The 20,376-nt window shown below is 33.4% G+C and overlaps 1 protein-coding gene and 1 long non-coding RNA gene across 2 annotated transcripts in view; one reads left to right on the plus strand and one right to left on the minus strand.

The window, feature by feature from the left end:
• Positions 1–726: 726 nt before the first annotated feature.
• LOC139524359 (uncharacterized) lies at positions 727–4,472 on the plus strand. Its single transcript, XR_011664778.1, has 4 exons — positions 727–855; positions 1,508–1,526; positions 2,997–3,070; positions 4,092–4,472. It is a non-coding gene; the product is annotated as an uncharacterized lncRNA (long non-coding RNA).
• Positions 4,473–8,824: 4,352 nt separating this feature from the next.
• The window catches only part of LOC139524354 (uncharacterized), a 262,486-nt gene continuing 250,934 nt past the window's right edge, over positions 8,825–20,376 (minus strand). Inside the window, exon 15 of the mRNA XM_071319119.1 lies at positions 8,825–8,938. Within this exon, the coding sequence (XP_071175220.1) occupies positions 8,892–8,938 (47 nt within the window). The 3' untranslated portion in view covers positions 8,825–8,891. The remainder of the gene's footprint in view (positions 8,939–20,376) is intronic.

Genomic DNA, 20,376 nt, shown 5'->3' on the forward strand with positions numbered 1-20,376 from the left:
CAAATAACGGTCTTCAACACGGAGCCTTGGCTCAGAGCGAACAGCAAGCTATAAATAATACAAGTATATACCTATGCAAACAGGAAAATCAACGGTCTAATCGATTTAAAAAAAAACAATAAATGCGAACCACAAAAATAGATAATTGCGTTCAGTTTACAGAGAAATAATAATTATAATATAGTTAAGACAGTCATCATTTCATTATTTAATTTTATTCACACGTTTATGACCAATGGCATAAATGTTAGTTTCTCGCACTTAGCTGGAAATACGATTAAAACCAAATTTTGTTTTACGAAATCTGATGTACTTTCCGAACGGTAACCATTACACATTGTATATAACAAAAATAAAAGAAAACTAGCATAGAATAGGAGAATATGAGTTAAACTATATTATATCGAGTGCGTGAACATATATTTCATAGCAAGTTTCGCTGTCCATTCAAAATCGAAGCATTGAAAATGATGTTTAAATTATTATATAATGCTAGTAGTTATAGGTTAATAAATATGATATTCAGACTCAATTTTTTTATACTATTTAATTACAATATGTATGTAGTTCCCACGTTCCTTTGGCGTGATCATATTGTTCAGTGTATTTGATTTCCTTTTTTAAGATGACAGTGATCATATTCACTTTTTTTACTAGTTCTAATGGATTTCTAACGATTATACTTAAATCGTCAAGATAAAATAATCTATTAAACTCTTAGTTTCCTTTTTATTAAATTTTATATAGAAAAAGTTGTATAACTTGTCTGTATATGTTTCAGAACCAGTAAAACCTATGAATCACTTGGGACAAAAGACGCTGTTGAGATGTATGATGATTTAGATAATCACAAAGGTGTGTAATATTTATATGTAAAATACATTAAGCGTGTATCTGCTTCGCAAATCATTATAGAATAATGTAAGTTTCGTATACTTTCAGTGAGTTGTAGAAAACGAAACATTGCGGTAAAACAAACAATAACACCAACAATATTATACGATAAATATTTAAAGGAAAAAGGAATATTGGCTTCGAAGTGAATAAATTATTGTTGTTTTCTTCAACGATGTGTAAAAACCGTACACATATATATATCCAGTGAATCTTACAAATTCTTCAGAATAATATATATAGATATAGGAAGATGTGGTGTGAGTAAATGAGACAACTCTCCATCCAAATAACAATTTATAAAAGTAAACCATTATAGGTCAATGTACGGCCTTCAACACGGATAGATAGATACCAAATAGATATAAAATATCTTGATATATCAGAGTAAAATGTATGCATAATTTTTGCTGTTATTCATCTAACTAATTCTTCAAACATGAACGGAATTTAAGAAACTTTACATTCAACATCAAGCTGTCCTATGGTTGTTGTATCTCTATATTAACTGCATTATAAACCAGTTTACCACAAATCATAATTATATTTGCATCACATATTGCATGCTAGAAAAGTTTAAATTATAAACATGTACAATTTGTAAATCTTGTAGGCCTGCCATCGTCTAAACCGTAAGTGTGTATATGGATAACGAATGCGCACATGTAATTATGTATCCTTTAAATTATCATTTTTTTGTGTGTATATAGGAACAAAAATAACATGTGGAGATAGTTTGGTACAATTAAATCATGTTTCCTTATATGCTTCTGCTTAATTAGCGAACAGTAGCATAAAACTACGGTTAATAATGAGGTTCTTATTGTTGATCTCGTGCAAAAAGCAACACAACATCGACAAATGACGACTCGGACATCTAAAGTTGCCTTACAATTAAAAAACAAATTCGACATAGACCTACCTTGACCCAAAAAGTTAGTTTTATCATTAGTGTAAGATAAACTCCTGCAAGTACCGCGTCACCGAAAACTTGTTACTCAAGGGTTATACTAACACAAAATGCGATGCAGATCTAGTAGTTTGATACCGTAGAACTTGCACATGACGATGTTTTTTTACATATGTTTTAAGGCACAACCACGGTTTAAAGCTCTAATATTAAAAGAATATGAATAGAAAAAAACTCTTTTATTATATAATATTAAAGGAAGTTTTCTGTTTATATAATATTGAGAATGGAAATGGGGCATGTGTCAAAGAGACAACAACCCGACCAAAGAGCAGAAAACAGACGAAGGCAACCAATGGGTCTTCAACACAGCTAGAAACTTACGCACCCGGAGGCGTGCTTAAGCTGGCCCCTCAACAAAAATGTATATTAGTTCAGTGATAATGAGCGTCACACTTAACTCTGAAATATACACAAGAAACTTAAATTAAAATCATACAAGATTTACACATACCAGAGGCTCCTGACTTGGGACAGGCTCAAACATGCGGCGGGTTTAAACATGATTTCCGAGATCTCAACCCTCACATTTACCTCTAGTCAATGTAAAAAAATCAAACCAAAAACACTAAGCGTAACAGTAAAACAAAATGACAATGTTACATAGATTAACAATGGACTTCTAGCAGTTTCTGCAATGCCAGCTCCAGACCTCAGTTAAACTGATTGAAAGATAATGTATTCATGATTTGAATATCAAGTACAATCAATCCCGTTACATGTAGGGGTATAGTATTATACCATCATAAAATAAATGAGAAGAACATAACCCGTATCATGTCAATAACTGGTTTTAGAATGAATGTGTTTATGTCCGATGCGAAGACCATATACGCGAATGAATATTAAAGCCAAAATATGCCATCTTCAATGACCTGGCAACAGTATCGTAACTATATCCCTTCTCAATAAGTCTGATTAAAGGTTTTGTTAGCTTTTGAGGTGAACGCCGATAAAATTATAAATGTATTATGAAACACTTTAATCTTCTGAGATCAATTTCTGTGCACAAAACCAATGAAACCAACTATATACACCCATTTCAAATCATTCAGTACGAACTATGTCTAATTGAACATAAAAGCAACAAGACCTATTACATACTATATTGCCGTTATATTATGTGTTTTAGTTCACTGGATCATTATGAAGCATTGGGTACCCAAGATAAACCAAATGTGTATGAGGAATTAGAAAATCAGAAAGGTAGTCTTTTGAATCAAAAACAGATAATGTTTTCTTTGATGTTAAAATTACAAAGCATTTTCCTTTTAACTATCAAGATTATACAGTCATGTATCTTGTTACTAACTGAACTTCTGGTATTTATATTGATAACTTAAAAACATGTGTAATGTTAATACAACGCAAGATCGTACAAGGATAGTCTTGTGGTTGAATTATATATAAATGAAATGCAAGCATTTACTGAAATAAAATTTAAAGAATTACTAAAACTATCTTAGCATGCATATATTTTATGAAGAAATCCAAAAACATTCAATAACAAATTTGGTTCAGTTAGTAGTAATTGTCTGTCACATAGTCTTATATTTCAAACATTATTACTTACAATCAACCACAGTCAATTTCCGTTTTTCTGTTTATGATATATACATGTAGTCAAAGCCACGTATATACAGTTAAATTTTAAGTAAGTTTATATTCAAAGTGCCATAGTTATTAAAGGTACTCTTGTTGCAACTTTTAACGTGGGCCACATGAGCATATTTTACTACATTTAGCACCAATGCTCATATACTCTGATATCCACTCGTCATGCAGTCTAAATTTAAGTACATCACAAAACTTACCTACATTGATTTTTTATTTTATTTGCCCTGAATTCCTGAAAAAAACACGCTTGTTTTCCATCTTCAATCAATTGGGAGCTGCTGAATTGTTTTGAAATTCTTCATCAAATGAGAACAGATCGGTAAAATGTGCCTTATCAACTTTATACAGAACAAATATAAACTTACTATATCTTAACTAAATTTAAAAATTAATTATGAGTAAACATTTCAGTACATGAGGCAAAATGATGTTTTTTAATTGCAATTTTAAATACAACTTATTACCAATTCCAAATTGAACATCTCTACACCAGCGAAGTGGTACAGTGTAGCAATATTTATTTTTGGACTTTAAAGCCTTCAATAATAATGAAAAAAACATTAAAGAAATTAATGTACGCCGTTACATTGAGTTATTTGATATCTTTCAGGACAAGCAGAAAAAGTGTATGTCAATGAAGCATTCTGAGCTAAATTCGAGTACAAGATTTTGTGATAGAAACTGTGCAACTCAATGAGAAAAATAAATATTTGTTTGGTGCTTATTGTTCGATGATGTGGACTGCTGAACTTTGCAATTTTTGTGTCCTGCATACTTATTATCTGATGCTTGATACTATTAATGCTTTGTATTATTTACAATTGTGATTAGCGTGTTAATCAGAAAGGCAAACTCGAAATGGAAACAGTGAAATATTAACTCTTTACACTGTCATGCAATTACCACTTGATTTTTTGAAAGACATATATCTAGTCATATTCATATACATAAATGTAACATTTGTAAATATAACAATAAAACATTACATTCACCTTTTCTTAGCATATTAGATACATATTCACAATATTTAATGACGATAATTTCTTGCAATGAAAAAGAACCAAATAATCTCATTTCAGTAGGGAAAATTGTATATTATTATGAAAATTAACTAGAATAGGTCTATGAACATAACCCTGGTGTACAGTCAACAAATTAGTCGGGCTCAAACAATACTCATGAATGAATAAAACATAGCCGACCAAATACCAAATAAAAGACTAACAATTTATTAAACAACCCTTTTAAATCATTCATGATACCACTATTTAGCTGTCCATCGTCCGTAGTCGTTGTCATCCGTTGACGTCGGTGTCCGTTCTCGTCCATAAACTTTTTCAAAAGTCTTTTCCTCTGAAACTACTACATCAACTAAAACCAAACTTGGCCCAAATCATCTTTAGGATATCTGGTTTAACAAACACAAAATTTGGCAGTGTGTAAAAAATCTTTATGAGGTGATGATATATCTGCCTTAAAATTTACAGACGCATCAGCTGCAGACAACCTGTTGTTTAGTTGCTGCCCCTGAATTGGTAATTTTAATGAAATTTGCAGTTTTGGGGTATTATGTTGAATGTTTTATACATCGAGATAAACTGTAAACATCAAAATTGATTTGCAAACTAAATTCAACAAATAAGTCAACATGATAAAAATGTCAATTGATCCCATAAAGAGTTATTGCCCTTTAAAGTCAGTTTTCACAATTTTTCGTACATTTTTGTACAATACTTTACCAAAAATGTCTCTTCTGAAACTACTGGGCCAAATTGAATAAAACTTGGACACACTCACCTTTTTAGTATCTACTTTTAAAAATGTGTCTACTGATCCTGCCAGGCGCCTAGAAATTTACATGTACAACATGGCTAAAAATAGAATATAGGGATAAAAATGCAAATGTTAATTTTTGAACTGTTTAAAAAAAAATCTTAAAGTAGCAAAAATGATCAGATTAATGATCTCTGTTATGCCTTATATGAATTTAATAATACTAGATATATAAATGCTTTATATTTCAAAAATGATCAACAAGGCAAGATCTATTTTAAAGTCAAATTTTGCCGATATAGGTAGCATGGTTAGTAGACTATTACTCTTAATTGCCTTAAAATAGTATTTGTTTACCCTCTTTTGTGTTTTAAGCAAAAACTACAGAAAATAGAGGGAAACCAAACAGACAAAAAGATCAGTAATACAACTTAAACAAAATAGAGATTTTTGTAATGAAGTCTATTCTCGTCTACATTGTTGGAGAGTGTCCTTCGTTTGAAATGCACAATCATGTAGACCAAGGATTTTCTGATCTTCTAGTTTTTGAAAGAACACCATTTAATCTCTTACAGAAACATATTGCAGCAGTAAAATTTCAGTAGTTCTGTAGAATAATGTATGATCGATTAAATTAAAGAGTATTGTTAATCAGAAAAATTGTCAACCCTAAAATACTATCTTAATTGAAAGAGTCGTACATTTTTCATCACTCAGATTCTTTCAATTTTTTACCATTACATAACTTTAGCTATCAAACATAACAATAACACAAATATATTTAAAAAAAAATGTCGTATAAAAAGAAGAAGCGAAGCTTAATCCTTAATCTAGTTACTGAATAAAATGTTTTGATTGATTGATTGATTGATTGTTGGTTGCTTTAACACTTTTACATTGTGGGTTGATGACACAGCCCAGTAAAAAAATTAGATTTTTACTTGATGGTTCGATAGAAAATCAGCATTACGAAAGTGTTTTCAATGATAAAAAGTAAATCTCAAAAATACTGAACGCCGAGAAAAATTCAATTGGAAAGTCCCTAATCAAATGGAAAAATCAAATGACAAAACATTTCAAACGGTGGATTGAACCTGGTTTTATAGCGCTAAACCGCTCACTTGTACGACAGTAACATCAATTTTCATTATATTGACAATGAACCGTGAACATAATGTCACAAAAAGGGGTACAAAAACAACACGGACCCCACAAAAACTTAAGGGTGATTCTAAAAATTTTGAATTTTTGAAATACTAAGGCTTTTCTACTTCAGGCATAAATAACCTTAGCTAGATTTGGCAAACTTTTAGGAATTTTGGTCCTCAATGCTCTTCAACTGTGTACTTTATTTTGCCTTTTTTTTACTTTTTTGGATTCGAACGTCACTAATGAGTCTTTTTGTAGACGAAACGCGCGTCTTGCGTATATACAAAATTTAGTCCTGGTATCTATGATGAGTTTATTTACAACCACCGGGTCGATGCCAATGCTGGTGGAGATTTATTTCCCCGAGGGAATCACCAGCTCAGTAGTCAGCACTTTTTGTGCCGACATGAATTATCATTGATATGGTTATATTTATAAATAAACTGTTTACAAAATTTTTAATTTTTGAAATACTTAGGCTTTTCTACCTCAGGCATAGATTACCTTAGCTGGATTTGGCAAAACTTTTAGGAATTTTGGTCCTCAATGCTCTTCAACTTTGTACTTTATTTGGCCTTTTTTACTTTTTTTGGATTCGAACGTCACTGATGAGTCTTTTTGTAGACAAAACGCGCGTCTGGCGTATATACAAAATTTAGTCCTGGTATCTATAATGAGTTTATCTAAAAGTTGCTCCGTAAGGGGGCGCAGATCCTGCTCCACATGTGGCACTTGTCATGTTACTAATTTTGTTACAAAGCAGGTAAATAGTCTTATTCGGTAGGTCACATTCGTGAAAAGGGAAGGGGGTCGTAGTTACTACATATGGAATATATCCGATATAATCTGTTTAACGAATATTTCATAACGTCAACCAACTCGTAATGGCGTATGTAATATTTATAAAGTGATTATTACAACTTCACCATTTGGATTTTTGGTCACAATTGGGAGGCTGAAATCATCTCTTTTCTTTTCAACCGACCCTGAAAGTCAATAAATGGCATAATCAAAAGCTCAAACACATCAAACGAATGGATAACAACTGTCATATTCCTTACTTGGTACAGGCATTTTCTCATGTAGAAAATGGGAGATAGAACCTGGTTTTATAGTGCTAAACCTCTCACTTGTATGACAGTCGCATCAAATTCTGTTATATTTACAACGTAATAATTTATTGACTGATTGATAGATTGATTGTGTAACAATTAATAACATACATTTCATACATATTGGGTTTGATGGACAGGAATTTCAAATGCATCTCAAAAAGAAATGCATGTCAGACTAGCGCTAAAACCTTTCCTTTCATCAGGTCAGTCTTTGGGCGGTTAATCCACCTTCTAGATGGTGTGGCATTGTGCTTGCCAGTAGTGATTGAAGTCCTAGTTTTGACCCTTTTCTGGTCAAATGAAATACATAAAAATTGTCATTTTCTGCAACTCTGCTTATCATGTTGCATCTAGAAGTAAGAGATCGGATCCAATCAGAATAAAATGTCACCGATCTTTGTTCTCAAGGTTGTCATAATTGTTTTTTTATTGTTGTAAAATAAATTAGACAGTTGGGTTTCCCTTTTTTCATTTCAGAGTGTTTCATGCTCTACTTTACGGTACGAATTTCAATAATCCTGTGTATCCGTGACCTGTAAATAGTATAGATACCACAAAAAAGATGTGGTATGATTGCCAAAATCCACAAGAGACCACATAACACAGAAATTAACAATTATATGTCACCGTACGGCTTTAAACCATGAGTAAAGCCCATATCGCATAGTCAGCTATAAAAGGCCCCGACATTACAAAAGTAAAACCATTCAAACGAGAAAACTAGCGGCCTTATAATGTACAAAAAATTAACGAAAAACAAATATGTAACACATCAACGAACGACAACCACTGATAAGCAGGCTCCTGGCTTGGGACAAGCACATACACATAGAATGTGGCGGGGTTAAACATATTAGCGGAAACTTAACCCGCCTTATAACCTGGGACAGTGGTGTTACAGTACAAATTAGAACGAACTATAAAACTCTTGTCTATTTTGTTTTATCTTTTAGCGATAAATGTGTTATATACATCTCCTTATTTTTAGATTTTAATATTTTTTTAATAAGTGCATATAGAAATATATAATTACAACTACGAGAATCAGCATCATATAAAAATCTTCTCATGTTCATGCTGACGTCATATTTGTACAAGTACAAGACTTATCCATATGTTAAAATCGTTGATATTAAAAATATTGACATGGTTCGAGAGTTGTCTCGGTTAAAATCATACAACATCTCCTTAAGTATATGTTGTCTTTAAATAAATACGAGAGTCCCCAAGTTATATTGAACAAAAATCATAAACACAAAGAGGGACTAAAGGTTAAAAATAACCACATGTATTGCCTTTCTCTGCTTTATGAATATTTCAACTATTCAATATTCTGCTTTTTTATTAATAAAATGAACATGTTAGCCAGGTCACTAGCAATTAATATCCCCATTTATCAAAGTCTGAAGATCTGAAATCTCTGGAAAAGAAAAGAAAAAAAATTGTCAACTTTGTTTCAAATCCCTAAAAACAACAATTTAACATAGCACTTACATCATGTATCTCTAGTTTGTAAACTTTGAAGCAAGTTGAGCGATCATCGGTGTCCAAGTGGTATAAATAGTTTAACTACTGTAGCACTAGTCTGTCTGGCCAAAAATAATAACCGACACGAAATTGACACAATGTTAAAATAGGTTTTTTTTAACACTCAGACACAGCATTGCATTTGTGTATCATACCTTATAATAAAGAAATTGTAATGAGATAACTGCTTAGTCCTTCAAAAATTAAGATAATCACAAACTGTTCTAATATTATAAATAAATGTGGTATGCAATATATGTTGTTAGTCTTCTATGATTTTCAATTTTAGTTACTTTTATATATTTCAGAGTTTAGCAAGACGTCCATTAACACTGAACTATATCCATTAACACTGAACTATAGTACATATTTTAGTTTTGGGGCCAGCTGAAGTACGCATCATGGTGTGATATTTCCTCGCAGTATAGAGGACCCATTGGTGGCCTTCGGCTGTTGGCTGCTCTTTTGTCGAGTTGTTGTCCCTTTGACACATTCCCCATTTCCATTGTCAATTTTATTTGAATTTCAATGAACAATAAGATTAACAAAAACGCACTTCAAACTGGAAAACAAAAAATAAATGTGCATCTTCCTTTGCCGGGATTTACTTAAAAATGAATCACTCAAGCTGAAGATTGATTGATTGAATGTTGATGTATAACGCCTCTTTTAAGTGCCACTTTTGGGCTCTTATGGTTAAGAGATAAGGAAAAATTTCAAAAGAATTTAAGACTGATCAGTCGAACTTCCGGAGCAAGGAAAAATTTCAAAAGAATTTAAGACTGATCAGTCGAACTTCCGGAGCACCTGAGATCACCCCTAGTTTTTGGTGGGGTTCGTGTTGTGTATTCTTTAGTTTTCTATGTTGTGTCATGTGTACTATCGTTTGTCTACTTGTCTTCTTCATTTTTAGTCAGGCGTTTTCAGTTTATTTTAGATTTATAAGTTTGACTGTCCCTTTGGTATCTGTCGTCCCTCTTTTCGAAGACAAACTGACAACCCATGTCACAATTCGAAATAAACGACAATAGACAACGAATAGTCTATAAACGGCAAAAACAATTATAATACAGACCTTCTAAAATTCAAACTGACCACACGCACGATACACGCACGCACGATACACGCACGGTGAATGCACGATACACGCACGGTACACGCACGATACACGATACACGCACGATGAGCGATGAGCGTTACACGGAGGATTAACGCAAAATGAATGATGAATGATGAACGCACGATACACGCACGATGCACGATGAATGATAAATACACGATACACGCACGATACACGCACGCACGATACACGCACGCACGATACACGCACGTTGAATGATTCATTGACGACTGAACAACGAACGCTTTTTACACGATTCTTAAAGCTATTTTATTTAGAATAGTATTTAAAATTGATATGCATTTTCATCAAAGGCAATACTTGTAGCTGTTTTGCCGATACAACCATAATAGATGATATGCTATTTTGCCACCTCAGATTAAAATAACTTAATTAAAGTCGGCTATTTTATAGACAACGGAAATATTTGTGAACTTGGACAGAAGCTCATAACAATCAAATATAGTGTCTTGATTTTGTTCAGCCTCACCCTGAGAGTTCAAGTTTACGGCAAACGAAGGCGAGACATTGTGTTCCGCGAAACTCTTACTAACTTTATTTCATACAGTTAAAAATCGAGATTTTATTTTTATGCATACAATGTCTAAATACTAAACCAAATTCAACCAAACTTCAACTGAATGATCAGTAGGGTGTATAAAATAAAGTTTGTGCTTTATTTTTTATTTCGTCAAAAAACATGGCCGTCATGGCTAAAAATAGAACACAGGGTAAAGTGCAGTTTTTGGCTTATATCTCAAAAACTCCAGCATTTAGAGCAAATAAGACAAGAAGTTAAAGTATTTATTAGGTCAAGGTCTACCTGTCCTGAAATTTTCAGCCGAATTGGGTAACTGGTTTTTCAGGTATAATGCCCCTGAATTGATGATTTTAAAGAAATTTTGCAGTTTTTGGTTATTATCTTGAATATTATTATAGATACAGATAAACTGTTAATAGTAAAAATGTTAAGCAAAGTAAGATCTACAAATAAGTCAATTTGACCAAAATAGAACATAGGAGAAAATGATTTTATTTTTGCTTTTGAAGAAAATAGGACGATTCAAAGAACATTTAAATAAATTGAAAAGCCAAAATAATCATTGATGAGAGATTTAACCAAAAAAATTAAGGTGAGCGATTCAGGCTCTTGAGAGCCTCTTGTTTCATCTCGGAGCATTTAATTATTAACTATACGGTACGGGTTTGAATCATTTTATGTATATGTGACCTGTAAATAGTATAAAGCATATTTCCTTTGTTTAATCTTCCAGCGATACATGTGTCATATACATCATTTATGTTGTAATTAACAAAAACGTGCGTAAATAAATAGGTAATTACTACTACGAGCATCAACATCATTAATTAATAGTCTTCTTATTTCGAGAAGACGTCATATTTGTAAAAGTACAAGACTTATCCTTATGTTGAAACCGCTGATATTGATAGTATTGACATGGTATCGGTGATCAACATAACAACACTAATGACATATCCAGGTGTCGATATCGAAGTAATCAAATCCAGCTTTTCAATTTGGTAAATTCGGTAAGATCATATTTACTAGTATACAATTTTATCAATTGATCAATAAAGTACAACTGTTTATTAAGTTGGCTGTAACTTTTGACAGCCAAATTTGATGTTGGTGTTAAGCGTTGAAAAGGTTGTGTAGATGACAGCTTGGTAGACAGTTATAATTTGAATTCCAATCCACAGTTCTTCATCGACAATCATAATGCACCTACTTATTCTATATCACATGCACACATATTTAAAATTTCTAAATAATTTTTGATAGCTGCGAGTTTTTTTTTACCAGAACTGTGTGTTTCTGTCTGGTTGTTGTTTTTGTTGCCGTCAAGCTGACTTCAACACATAATTGCATTGTAAATCTATATTTCCCCACTCTCTCAGATCAGAACAACAATTTATTTCCCACACACACGCATTAAGCAGAGTCGCTGTTCTGAATCAAAATGTCCTAAGTTGTAGATGTCTGTGTCACTACGCATTTATATTTCGATTATGATGTTTACATAGATAATTTTAAATGCTGTTTTTTTTCATTTTGAAATATTTCAATTTTGTATTAGTGTTGTTCATTGTCGAAGGCTATACTGTTACTTATTAATGTTTACGCTCTCGTTCGATTTATGTCTGACGGAAAGTTGACTGAATTTACACAATATCTCCTAAAAAATAGTTTGGCCTAAAATGTGTCAGCCTCAGTGAAAAACATTTTTTCAAAAGTCAATAAAACCACATTTTTACCTCATCAAAAGACGGTAATTGTTTGATTCCATATTCCGAGAGAAATGTATGTCATGGAAATTATTTACAAAAACCAATTGCACATCAGACGTATTTTTACCTAAATTATACACGTGTAGGCACGCGACGTTTTGCGCGGTGAATAAACTTTTTCCGTAGGTGAATATGCTTATTTATTTAAAATCCCATTCATATAGAAAAACATACTAAAGTTTTATCAATATGGAATGATCTAATTTATTTTTTTTATTTATCTAATTTACAGGTTGACCAACACACATTCGTGTTAATTAATTCTATTGATGTGTCATTTGTATGCAAGAGTTAATTCCGTTGTACTATGTTCAATTCCAAAAAAGTAAATGTGTTGATTGTCTACCTTGAACGGGATCATAATTTTATCTTTACGTCTAGTTATTTTACCGAGTTTAAAATCGTTACAAAATTTTAAAATGTACTAGATCTTAGTATTTTATTGATTAATTAAAGACGCATAATAATGTATATCTTAAATGTCATCTATTTGTTTTGTAACGTTTATAATTTATAGATACCAACATAAATAGTTATTTCATTATCTTATTAAATATTATTTTGTTACATCTGGATATCCCCACCGTCCACGACCGATATAAACGTTTAGAACTCACTAAGAATAAAGATTAAAAAAAAAGTTTAGAACTAACCTCGTCATCAATATTTCTTATTGTGATAAGAAAATTACTATAGAATTACAGATAGAGAATCTTTTTTTTTTTAATCAATCATAACATTGTTCTCTTGTATAGCCGTATTCTGGTAATAGTAATTCAAAAAAAGTTCATAAATACAATGTTTCAAATTATTGATGTATGCATCGTATAATCTCCAACATCACTGTCCCTGCTACTTGTAAAAGCATGTGCTGCTTTAATATGGTGTAAACAATTATGTCAGAACTCGAATGAAGCAAACATGCTGTCTTAATTCATCTCCATTACTCGACCCCTAAAGACAAATTCATGAAAGCAGTGTAACACCCCGAATAAAAACACTCTTACGCACAAACATAAAAAAACACAGAATACCATAGTCATCACTTTATTCCAGAAACTTTAAACTGATGTGATATGGCTCTAGTGAAAAATTATTATTTGGACCTACATGAAATGTTTTTTTTACTTTTTTTGAAAAAGACTATTAATGAAAACCGATTTATATATTATCTCTCCATTATGATAGATTGTTGAAGAAATTAATCAGAGTTATCTTATATTAATTACAGAGAGGGGTTATGAAACACTTTTTGATTATAGCTTAATTAGTTATCAAAGGTACCAGGATTATAATTTAGTACGCCAGATGCGCGTTTCGTCTACATAAGACTCATCAGTGACGCTCATATCAAAATATTTATAAAGCCAAACAAGTACAAAGTTTAAGAGCATTGATGATCCAAAATTGCAAAAAGTTGTGCCAAATACGGCTACGATAATCTATGCCTGGGATAAAAAAATCCTTCGATTTTCGTAAAATTTAAAGTTTTGTAAGCAGGAAATTTATAAAAATGACCACATTATTGATATTTATATCAGCACCGAAATGTTTACTACTGGGCTGGTGATACCCTCCGGGACGAAACGTCAACCAGCAGTGGCATCGACCCAGCGGTGGAAATAGTTATCAAAGGTACCAGGAGTATTATTTAGTACGCCAAGAAGACGTTTTCGTCAACTGATGTAAATTTCAATGAGATAGTTTTAAAGGCAAGTATTGTCATACATGTACTCTTACACGTCAGGAGCGGATTCATGCGGGTCACGGCGGGCGTTTCATCTCCCCTCCCTCCCAAAAATTTACAAAGCATGGGTTGTCATCAGCGTTTAAAGATATATACATCTGAGGAGCCAAACATTTCTAGAATAAAACTTTTTTCTTAACCCGATGTTTGGGTTTATATGACTGTAAAAATAATTGATGAAGAAAAAATCGTTTTGTGTTGCAATTTTGTTCTTGTGCGACTACCCTTTCAAAGTACCCAATTTTAATGATTTTCCCATTTTTTATCACTTTTTACTCATTTTTGGCCTATAATCGGGAAAAAAGAAATAACTGTTCAACAGTTTATCTCTTTCTCTTACTTCCAATAAAGATACAAATCTGATTAAATTTAACTTAAAGATCTTTATCGTGTTTTGGTGCTCTTTCGTGTCAAACTGACCATGATGTCAATTTTGTCAATTTGGGATTTGTCTCTGTTTAAAGAACAAAAAGCATACATAAAATCAACTTCTTTGTATAAATGATTGAACAACTACATGTCTAAGAACTTTTTTTTTTAAAGAAAAGTGATATGGGATAACAATATTTCTGATAAATACATTTCTTGTACTCCTCACCTATTTTCTCAAAATCTTGGCTAAAATTTGATTATAACATTTTCTAAATTCGATTATATTTTCCACGTGTATCACATGTTCTGGAAATAATTACAGAGCGAGATTTCAACGAGAGTGAAACGTTAGAAGAAAACATCCTTGAAGAATAATTCGATAATTTTACCTAAATAAACACGACACCATATCAATCTGGAAACAGTATACATATATAAAGCAATTTAAACAGACTTAAAAAAAATATATATAAACTGAACCGAATTTGAAGATTTTATGAAATATTTGAACACTAATCAGACCTTCCAATAAGCGATATGAAATAAAACTCACATGAAGCATATGTACTATAAGAGTGATGAACTGAACTTGTTGAAACATCTGTAAGATAGCAATGCACCCTTAACCTGAAAATTACAACAATTCATCTGTTGCAGTTTTCATATAGCCGTATTCTGTACAGAAATAGATAACAATACCAAAGAATAACATAAGATGTATTTTTCACTATAATACGTTATTCTGATTGGCTAACTGCACATCTCGCGTTATTCCTTAATCAATTACATTACATAATACAATATTTTATTCATGATGACATACAAAATGTACTTCGGTCAACGCTTTTACACGCCAATAAAGTTACAAAAAGAAGCATTCAATTCTTAAATATAGTTTTTGAATACTCTTTATCGGTAATATTTAAATTCAAACAAAACGAAAGATTTTCTACAGATATTTCTGTAGACACCATCTGTGCCCTTTATATATCAGAAACGGGTCTGTATTACTATGAGTCACAGTTAATTGCCACACTCAGTAAAGATCCATCTACATTTATTTAAAATAGAAAATCAACAAAACCTAACATTTTCTTGATGATATTTAAGCTTTTAGATAATCAACATTTTTTTCTGATCATACTGGGAAATTCATTCCAATGAACTTAATGTAAATTCATATAATGGTAACAACAATATTATCATTAAAAAACAATTCAAACGAGAAAATAACAGCCTGATTTGTTTACTCAAAACGACGGGTGTTTATAGCTGAGCACCAATTTCTTTCCCTTTTTAGATATACATTGTACTCCTAATTCTGTGCTTTCTTAATTAAAGCCCCAGTCCCACTAGACCACGATCGCACCACGCTCACCGCAATCTAAAATAAATTCAGATCGTGGTGAGGTCGTGGTATGAGCGGCATGAAAATGTAAATTTATGTTGCTTTCACGATGCTACTACATCCTAATTACGCTTCTACAACGATCCTGCTACGTTTATATCACGTTGTCACCGCGATTATTCTGCGACCTCACTACGCATATCAAAATCTATCTACGACAACACCACGAGTTATCCGAATGCAACACGATATGACCACGCCTTTACTGCGATTATAGCACGTTCTTACCACGATTATACTATGTTCATACCGATCTTTCTACGATCTCAGCAATAACGTCAACATCATGTTCCAAATCAATACAGTTCCATTCCTTCTATTTCCTGATTGATACGTAGATTTCTCGGCAACAATAACAACAACAACAACAACAACAATACTTTATTTTAAGAGGGTTACACAACAATACAGTCATGCCACCAAAATCTACTAGAACACGTGGGCGTGGTGGTAGGGGTTGATGTAGAGCTCTTGTAATTACAAATCCTGGTCCAGCAGAGATGTCGGACCGACCAATCAAACCTCAATTACATCCTTTTGCTGGTCCATCAAGCTCAAATGGCGATATTTTAGTGAACGAAAGCAGGGATGACACAGATGTGTGAAGCATGGTTGGGCCGTTAGAGAAAATGGACAAGCAGGCCATTTTTATATTCAGACAAACAAAAGCTTGAAAGATTTAATATATTTTATGTGAAAATAACATTGAGTGTGATGGTCATAGTATGGACGTCGTCAGGTCGTAAGAAGAGCGCGATGAGGGTGGCAAGGGCGTGCTATAATCTTACTATGGTCTTGGACAGAGTGGTGTAAACGTGGTAAAGTCGTAGTGGAAGCGTAGATGGGCCGCAGTGAGAACGTGATGGTCGTAGTGAGGTCATAATGAAGTCGCTGTGAGATCGTAGCACAGTCTTTCCTTAATGCCCGCGTCACACTGTCCCGATTTTTACGCCAATGGCAACGTTAACACGATAATGGAAATTTTCAAAATCGGGGCTGATCGTATCCAGATCGGGCTATTCGCAGTGCCATCTTTAACCATCGACCACTTTTTCTAGCCTTCGGGGACAACTTCGGGAAGGGTTCTAAATTTTTTAACATGTTAAAAAATCCCCGAAGGTGCGCCCGATGTTGAGGGTTCGTATTGAGTTCGTATCACCATCCTCAATATCGTAATGTCACCGGGAATGCATCTTTGCACATCGTATTGCATTCGTGTTTCAATCGTTTCCATCGGGCAGTTTTGACATTACGATGTCTACACGAATGAATCACGAAGATACCCGAAGGTCTTACGATGGCAACACGACTTCGTGAAGACCTCGTAATCCCGTCGTGTTGCCATCGAATAAAATACGAAGGCGACAAGATGGAACTACGACGGCAATAAATCCAGCTAGATGTAAGTTAATTTTCGCGCTAAAATACATTTAAAGTGCCATGCGCGATATGCACTGGTCAGTCCAATACGACAGTTAAGAAAGACGTTCACAAAACATGGAGCTCATATCATATCGTTCTATGAGAACAAGAAAGGCGACAGCGTTGTTTCTATTAATTCAAATGGAACAAGAAGAGCAGCTATTACAGGCTCAGGATTTACTTTTACAAGTACAATATTATTTTTTGTCAATTTTTTATATCAAGTAACATAATTAAAGGTGACAAAAAATTTAGAGTTTTTAATTTATATTAGACAATGTCGGAACATATTCAATTTCTTCTATTCACAACAACAACACGAAAAGACAAAAACGTTAGTTATGATGAGCCATATGTTCAGGCCTTTTCCATCTGGATTGTTTCATATCATTACATGCTGGGGTTCCTTTAAATAAACGCGCCTCGTACACCAACACTGCAGGTACACGTATATAGGGAAACTAACTTTTTATTCATTATTCTGATTTTTTATGTATCGTCTGAGTTGTTGTCACACGAATGTTTACTCCATAACCATTTTGTTTTCTATATGTTATATTTTGCCGCCTTTGTGGCTTTCCCCACATCCTTCCTTTTGTCTATATTATTGTGATATTCTCCTGGAAAGAGCTCTTTTTTAATAAAAGGGATAAACGAACCCATTACCTTACCTTTAAGATAGATCAGTAAACATGGGCATACTTATGGGTGATTATTCAGACTAGTGCACACATTTTACAGTTCACACAAGGCAATGCCGAGCGTGGTATCCCCTCGTATGTAACATATTGGGGACAAATATGGACACTATATTTGTATATGACACATGCAGAAAATGGTCAATTGAATATGCATATTTGACACATAAACTATTTTTTTAGAATTCAACCAAAACATTTAGTAACTGGAAATACCTTTAATATTGTCTTTAGAACCAGCAGGTAAAAAAATGAGCAACCAATTTCCTGTGTATTATGCTATTTCAAGGAGAAAAAACAAGTCCATCTGCATGACCTCGACCTTTGGCCTTGAATGTAAACAATGTCAGATCATTACAAGGAGGAACAATATACCAAATGTGGTTAAAATCTTTTGAAGCATATTGGTTTTAAAGTGTCCAAAAGGGTGATATTGCCTTGTATTACAACTGCCACAGTGACCTTGACCTTTGACTTTAAAGTCAATAGCGTTTAAGATATTCTTAACGAGTAACACCATACCAACTTTTGAGCATTTTGGTTCTAGAGTGTCCATAACAATTTTATCTACACGCAACTTACATGTAGTAGGCGAGGGGATAATAAACTAAGTTTTATAAGAATTAGACAAAAAGATCGATTGCCCGCCATGCATGGCAGACTTGTACAGAAACGATATGTTGTCGAAATTCTGTTCGTAAATTTTAGACATCGTATGGCCATCGCGCCATCATCGTAATCCATCGTGTAGCCTTCGTAATCCATCGTGTAGCCTTCGTGATCCATCGTGTAGGCTACGGCTGAGATATGAAGCTTAAATACCCGTCTTCGGTTAACCTTCGTATGTCCATCTTTTGCTATCGTATACAATTTCGGCACCATCGTATATGCTTCGTTATTCATCGTACTTGCTTCGGTCCCTTTTTGGTATTTAAACGAGATCGGGACCAACTTCGTACGAACTTACAATTTTAGCATTCGGGTGTCCATCGTATATAAAAATCGGGACAGTGTGACGCGGGCATAAATAATCACGCTGTTACTACGATGGTACAGCGACCTTGGAGATCTTACCACGACCTTAGTGCGCTCTCATTACGCTTCTTCTACGACCTGATTTCGCAACGACCGCAGCACGACTGTTTTGAATATGTTAAAAATTGGCCACGCTAATTACGATCCTGAAGACCTCAAACGACCGTGATACGGCCGCACTGCGATATCCACGATCGTACTACGAAAGTCAATACTTTCATTTTTTTCACAGATCGTAGTGCGATCGTGGCCTAGTGGGACTGCGGTATTATAATGTGTTTTTGTTTATTGTTTGTATCCATCGTACCGATCTTTCAAGTACAGTCACTTGCATATACGTTTTACAGTTTTTTCTTATGTAATTCTGTTACAACACTTTCCCATGTTAGGATATGGTTCTCAAATATGTAACCCCGCCACAGTCTGAATTTTCCTAGCCTATGTCAGGATTCAATGATTGTCGCTGGTTCATGTCCGTCATATTTGATTTTCGCAAACTGTTCTGATATAAATTAGGCCGTTAGTTTTTCGTTTTAATTGTTTTACATTTTTCATGTCGCCACTAAGGGGTTTTTAACAGTTGAAGACCGTACAGTGGTCTATAATTGATCAAGGAACAACACCAATAATGCATCGCCCAATTAGTTTTCATGGTAAATTCTGCATCGTCACGCATTCACTGCTATTCTATCTTTAGTTTAAATAATGTGACAGTCATTTCATTTTATAATAATTACATTGGATGTATGTTTCAAGTTATAATACGTGATTCTGATTGGCTACTCTGCAATATCGCGTTATTTCTTAAGCAATTGCATTACACAAATACAATTTCATCATTCATGATGACACGAGGTCCCACACTAAAGGGTACGTGTTTTTATAATCCTATCTAGAAAATGTAATTATAAGTATTGAATGCTTCTTTTTGTAACTTCCTAGGGTTGTAAAAGCGTTGACCGTGCAGTCATTTTTATAATGAAGCGCATTGTGTACTTCGGTGAACGCTTTAATATCCTGTTTTGTGTTGAAAAATCAATGTACCTTTGATTGCATATTTGTGCGCACTATTCTTAAAAATAGTTCAGGAATGCAAGATCACGAGCAATGAACAAAACGAACGTTTGGTATCGTGTAAATATTATTAAACTCAATTTATAATCTCGTGTTCGTATCAGTATGATATCGTATACTTTGTAGCGCATCAAAGGTTTACTTA

Source organism: Mytilus edulis, chromosome 5 (assembly GCF_963676685.1).
Source record: "Mytilus edulis chromosome 5, xbMytEdul2.2, whole genome shotgun sequence".
NCBI classification, from domain to species: domain Eukaryota; kingdom Metazoa; phylum Mollusca; class Bivalvia; order Mytilida; family Mytilidae; genus Mytilus; species Mytilus edulis.